The 6815-nt window shown below is 38.5% G+C and overlaps 1 protein-coding gene across 1 annotated transcript in view; it reads left to right on the forward strand.

Annotated features, from left to right (window-relative positions):
• The window catches only part of AQR (aquarius intron-binding spliceosomal factor), a 133892-nt gene extending 127385 nt beyond the window's left edge, over nucleotides 1-6507 (forward strand). Inside the window, exons 34-35 of the mRNA XM_006831906.1 lie at nucleotides 4071-4184; nucleotides 6154-6507. Of these exons, the coding sequence (XP_006831969.1) occupies nucleotides 4071-4184; nucleotides 6154-6507 (468 nt within the window). The remainder of the gene's footprint in view (nucleotides 1-4070; nucleotides 4185-6153) is intronic.
• Nucleotides 6508-6815: the final 308 nt, after the last annotated feature.

Raw genomic sequence — 6815 nt, forward strand, 5'->3', positions numbered from 1 at the left:
AGGCTGTAAATCTTTATGGGAGCAGAACGCCTCATCTTTCTCCCGCGGAACCGCTGGTAGTTTCGAACTGCTGACCTTGCGGTTCACAGCCCAATTATTTTCATTCCATTTAAAGGTAGAAAGGACTCTCAGATAGATCATTGTTGTTGGTGGTAAGTGCCCTTGAGTTGGTTGTGACTTATAGCTATCATAAAAATAGAGTTTCTAAGGAATGGCTGGTGAGTTTGAACTGCCAACCTTGTTCAGTGCTGATCCTACAGTGCCACCATTAGTAGGTCTATAAGAAGATGGGGGATAAAGAGAGTTAGATCGGACAGCGGAGCAGAAAGAATTTGGCAAACATGGCACTGGAGCAGCCGTTGTTGAATCAGAGTTTTGACATTGCAATTCTTTAACTTGCTTGTTTAATTTAGAAACAGTGTGTTACAGGATGTACCTTTACCATCCTGCTGCTGTTTAGAAGCTTCCTAATTCCAATGTTCACATGCATATCATTAAGTCTGTTTTATTTGGGAACCGTTCTTTTTTGATTGTTTCTTTTCCATACATAGAATAATCCATTATGTGAAGTCAAATGATCTACAAAACAGCCACTGGTGTTTTGATTTGTCACTAGTAAGGCTGTTCCAGTGTAGTACAGTGGGCTCAAATATAACAGTTGTACTTAAGATTGTGTTTCGTTCTGTTGCGCATTGGCTCTCTGTGATGCAGAGCCAGCTTGACGGCACCTAATAACAACCAGAAGGCTGTTCTCACAAAATAAACATGAGCATGTTACGGGACCAAAATGCTTATTCATATGAGCATCAGTCCCAGAGGCAAACTCTTCATTCTTAAATTTGTCAGTACTCATTCTTCTTCTTAGAAGCATATGTCCCTACAAACAAAGAATTTTGAGAGTGGGCTACTGCCTTCTGTTTCTCAGAGATACATCATAGCAATCTCCACAGAGCCAATTGTACATTAAACCTAGGTCAGACAAAAGAAAAAAAACAAATGTGCACCAAAAGTGAAAGCAAATCTTCAAAAAACTTGGAAACTTCAAATGCAAGAAGGCAGAGCTAGAATCAAAGAGGAGCTCACCTGAGCAACTCCCAAGAGGCTCTGTGGAAGCGGAGAACCTACTAGTGTTCTTAGTGCTGAGTTTCCTGGTGAGATTGCTGCTTCAGCATCTCTCCTTTGGATCCTGTGTAATGTCATACACAGAGCATAAGCCACAGAGTATGCTTAACGTGGAGTTTTATTAAAGAATTAAAAACAAAAAATATTCAGAATTGGAAAAACAGATGAGGAGATTCTTCAACACAGTGTTCCACTGTCTTTGTCAAGTTGTTGTTAAGTGCTGTCAAGTCAGTTGTGACTCAAAGCAACCCAGTATAGAGCTTCCAAGGAGCGACTTCCAAGGGTTTGAACCACCAATCTTGCAGTTAACAGTGAGTGCAGTACTTATCCTTCAGCTCCACTCCAGGACTCCATATGCCATGTTAGAGATGTTTATACATAGGGAAACAAGGAAAGATTGAAGGTTAGACTGTTGTTACGTGCTGTCGATTTGTTTTTGACTCATAGTGATCCTGTATAGGGTTTACTAGGAGGAGCTGGTGAATTTGAGTCCCCTAACCTTTGGGTTCAAAGGGACCTTGCCTCCAGTGTTTATCCTACAGTGCCACACCAGGATTTAGTGACTGATAGTAGGTAAGATTAAAGTTCTTTGAAATGTAATCAACAAAAAAAGAGGAAGACCCCCAAGGCGATGAATTGACACAGTTGCAGCAACAATGGACTCAAGCATAAAAACAATTGTAAAGATGAGGCAAGACCAGGCAGTGTTTCATTGCATTGTGCATAGGATCCCTGTGAGGTGGAACTGACTCAATGGCACTTAACAACTTTGATTGTATGGGTCTGTTCACTTATTCTACTCAAATAGCTTACATCCCAACCAGTTTGGTTCGTTAAGTACATATTCTTCTCTAGCACAGTTGTTTACAGCTTGATGTACTCTTCCTAATTGATTTTACATCCTGACCTTTGATATCCTGGAAATGCATGTGACCTCATCATTCTGTTTGCTGAAGGTGGTTAAAGTTTCTTCATTCATTTCTAAAAGTTGCTTATCTATTGATTTCAGTAAAGCACAGGAGAAACTTACAGAAAGGACAAACTGTAGTCCTGAAGCAGAACATATGGTGAAAATCAAAATGGAATCTGACTTTGAACAGGAACATAACTTTAATCAGGCTTCGGTGCTCATAACCTTTAAGAGGGCTACAGTCTGGGGACTGGAGAAAGGGAGTATAGAAGGAGATGTACCATTCCCTCCTCATCTCCACCCAGTTTTTAATGTCCCTGTTTTTTACCACCCTCAAAAATTACCATTCTCTTCAGTTTTTAATTTATTGTTCTTGTTTTCCTTTTGTTATAAAAGAATACAGATAGCTATTTGTTTCTTTTTTTTATACAAGGAGGTTTCACATAGTTTGTAGGAAAATTGCATTTTTCTGTAATAATTTTGAAGTCCCCTCATACTCTCTTCTGTCTTACATGAAGGGTAGTATACTTTTTGACTTAGCATTTTTCATTTAGCAATATGCCCTTAAGTATTCTTGGCACAGTTATTCTCCCCTACCTTAAATTTAAATTATGTGCATTTATTCTTTAATAATGTTAATACTTTTTTTTTTAACTGCCCCGCCCCCCAATTTTATTTTAAAGAAATGCATCTGTGAGAGAAAAGGGTGGGGAATTCGTGATGGATGTGATCATGTAAAAGCTTGAGTATCAGGCTCTGGAGTCTGAACACATCCAAAAGCTGTACGTTCTCAATCTTTTGTGGACTGATGATTAAATTGGCAGTTTTCTAACAAGCCTGTCGCAGGGCCTAAGAATCTTCACGTTTAACATAGTCCCCAGGTGATTCAGTAAATAACCTTTATTCTAGGGTAGTTTGGGAAGAAATACACATTTTGTATTCTTGTAGTTTACCATTTTACCTACATTGACAGTGTAATCGTTCTGAGACTGTTGTTAGAAATAACTCCATCAGAATCATCTTGTTCTACCTCAGGTTTAGAGCATCTACAGTTCAGCAAACTCCTCAGGTACACCTGATGGACAACACAAAGTTTATGCTTTACACTGCTATTTACCATACATTTTTGACTAGTCACTTTTGTTAGTTTAAAAAGCTCTTGAACACTTACCCCAAACAAACAGTCAATGTATTAAATAGTAGTAAATCTTGACTTCTTATTTTTAAATATACATAATAAAATATAAATATGAAGACTAATTCAAAATAGTTCTAAATTATTTTGTATATTTCTTTTGGGGCAACAGTGTTAGAGACCACTGCTTTAGACCATGCTAATTATTCTCTTTGTTCAGATGGTTGCTTACCTCTTGTTAATTTGGTTTTATAGACTAAAACCAAATTTTGTTTGCCAACATGAGATGCTATCAAAAACTGGTGCCTCTTGGCTCTCCTAGTCTCATAACTCTTCTGAATGTAAATGGAATCACTACTCTTCATGAAGTCTTGGTTGGACTCTCATATTGCTGTTGTCTTTTGCCTTCTTACTGTCTGTCCTCCAAACCCTTACCTAAATGTTCATACCTAAGATTGTTGTTGTTGTTATGTGCCTTGGAGTTGGTTCTGACTCATAGCGACCCTGCATAGGGTTTCTGAGGCTGGAAATCTTTACGGGAGCAGAAAGCCTCATCTTTCTCCCACGGAACAGCTGGTAGTTTCCAACTGCTGACCTTGCAGCTCACAGCCTGATTCGTAACCACTATGCTACCAGAGCTCCTTATACCTAAGATTTGTTATTGTTGTTGTTAAGTGCCGTCGAGTCGGTTCCGACCCATAGCAACCCTGTACAGGGTTTCCAAGGGTATAAATCTTTACGGGAGTAGAAAGCCTCATCTTTCTCCCGCGGAGCGGCTGGTAGTTTCGAACCGCTGACCTTAAGGTTCGCAGCCCGATTCGTAACCACTACGCTACCAGTAGAGACTTGAAATGTTAGCTTGTAGGGTATTTCACTCTAAACTTTATTTTTGCTTACTTCTAGAATGGAGAAAGACCATCTCTTGAAGTGCAGACCATAAAGAATATGCCCCAGATGGCAAACTTTGTGTACAACATGTACATGCATTTGATACAAACTACACATCTTTACCATCAGGTGAGTGTTCTCTACACTGATTGTTTTAGTTTGCTTAGTATAAGAAGAGTCTTCTCTTTTGCAGCATAAATCTCCAAAATATTGGAGTCTTTGTGGCAAACCAACTAAACTAAAATGCACTTTTATTAAACACGTAACATTCATTTTTCGTAAACATCTTTATGTAGGTATTTGATCTACCATAAATTCCACATATTTCAAGTATACAATTTGATTAAGTTTTGACCCAGGAATTTATCTGTGAACCATCACTATAATCAATATGAAGAATGTGTTTATTACCCTCAAGAGTTTCTGTCTGTCTCTTGGTAATACCCTTCCCATCCTTCATCACCCCTTTACCTCATTGTCTCTAGGCAACCAGCAGTCTGTTTTCTGTTGCTATAGTTTAGAGTCCGTTTTCTAGAACGACATTATACATTATGTACTTTTTTTTTTTTCTGGCTACTTTTATTCAGCATAATTATTTTGTGATTCATGCATTTATTTTGTCTACTAATAGCTCTTTCCTTTTTATTGCTGAGTAGTATACCATTGTGTGGATGTGCCACAATTTATTTACTCATTCATCTCTTAAGAGACATTTAAATTGGTTCCAGTTGGGGACTACTTCAAATAAACCTGCTGAGAGCATTCTTAATCAAGTCTTTGTATGGACATATGCTTTCGTTTCTCCTGGGTAAATAACCTCACAGTGACCAGCTGCTCTGCAGGAGAAAGATGAGACTGTCTACTCCAGTAAAAATTTGTAGTTTCAGAACCCTAAGGAGCAGTGCTAGTCCGCCCTGGTGGGTTGATGTGAGTAGGAGTTGCCTCAGAGGCAGTGGGTTTGTGGTTTTTGTTGTTGATTTGTTGTTGATTTGGTTTATCCAATTGTTTCAGCACCATTTGCTGAGAAAGAACTCTGTTGAACTGCCATGGTATCTTAGTTGAAAATCAATATATCATATATGTTTGAGTCCATTTCTAGGATCTATTTTGTTCTTTTGATCTATGTTATCTTTTTGCAAATCCATCATTGCCTGTGGTAAATTTGTAGTAAATCTTGAAATTAAGTAATTTAAGCTTTTGAGCTGTATTTCTATTCAATATTATTATGACTTTGTAAGTTTTTGCATATATATATGTGTGTGTTTTAGAATTCACTTGTCAGTTTCTACCCTCGCCTCTAGATATATGCTGAGATTTTGTGTGGGATAATTTTGAATTTATTTATCAATTTGAGGAGATTAACATCTTAATGGTATTCAGTCTTACATTCCATGAATGTGTACTCTCTCCCATTTTTTTCGGCCTCCTTTGAATTTCTCATTAGCATTTTGTAATTTTCAGCATACAGGCCTTACACTTATTTTGTTAGCTTTTTCTGCTAAGTTATTTGTATTTTTGCCACTATTGTAAGTGGTAGTTTAAAAAAAATTTTTTTTCTTCTCAGTCTTTCTGAGGAGAGAAGCTAAGCCTTAGCACTTGGCTGCCCTGAGGTGGAAGGGAGGGCTGGAGAGCTGCTCCCAGTTTCTGATTTGAGGGAGGGCGGAGCCTTGTCTCCTGCAGTCCCCTTCCTGCCCTGCCCCCATCTCAGTGCTTGGTTCCGCCCTGCCCCTCCACAGGCTCCTTAACTAGAGTTGAGCCTTGCTTGAGTTCACGTGACAATTAGTCCTAATGAGTCAATGTTTTCTCAAAGAAGTTTTACAGCAAAATTTTTGTTTTTTGCTGAAGTATCTCATAACATTTTTTAATATAGTTTTCCTCTCTGAAACTGTTATCTATATTTCCATGGTTCATATGTGACATACAGGTAGGCACGTTCTCTGGAGTCAGCAAAACCTAGTTTCTTGTTAGCTTCAGTTTGGAGAAGAGCTCTAGAGTGAACAGTGTTTATTAAGAACATGATGTTAATGTAAGAGCTTAACTTTATAAATCAGTGATTTTTCATTTGACTCCATAATGATAATTGTCTTTTTTTCATCAGACTTTCTTGCAACTTCCTCCTGCTATGGTCGAAGAAGGTGAGGAAGTGCAAAGTCAGGAAACAGAATTAGAAACAGAAGAAGAGACCACACCTGCTCAAACTGACATCCTGCCCAGTGCAGCTGATGCCAATTCCAGCCCAGAAACTTCAGCCTCTCAAACTGAGACCACCCCAAATTCGGCCGAGACCATTCCAGACCTCACTGAGGCCACCCCCAGTCAGACAGACAGTTCCAATCCAGAAGCCATCCCTGCTCCAGCAGAAAGCACTGCTACTATGGTAACATCAGGAGCTTCCCCAGCAGAGGCTAATACCTCTCACGAAGCCACACCTACCCCAGCAGAGCCCGAGTAGCCAAAATATACCCTTCTTTGGGAGGACATTTTATTCACAGAAGTCTAAGTAAAGTCACTTTTTTTGTATTTTATATTTGCTACTGCCATTTTCCACGGTACTAATTAAAATGTTCATTCTTTATTACCTGATTTCATTGTTTGTCTTCTTGGATATGTTTTTTAAAACGTTTGTAACCATTTGTTCATTTATTCAGTCAGAAGGGCAAATTTCCATTCCTTCATATTTTCATCATAAACTGACTATCGATAGCCATACCTGCATTAAAAGGATTTTCTATAGAGTACGTAGACATACTTCACATATTT

This window comes from Chrysochloris asiatica, unplaced genomic scaffold (assembly GCF_000296735.1).
Source record: "Chrysochloris asiatica unplaced genomic scaffold, ChrAsi1.0 scaffold00004, whole genome shotgun sequence".
Taxonomy (NCBI): domain Eukaryota; kingdom Metazoa; phylum Chordata; class Mammalia; order Afrosoricida; family Chrysochloridae; genus Chrysochloris; species Chrysochloris asiatica.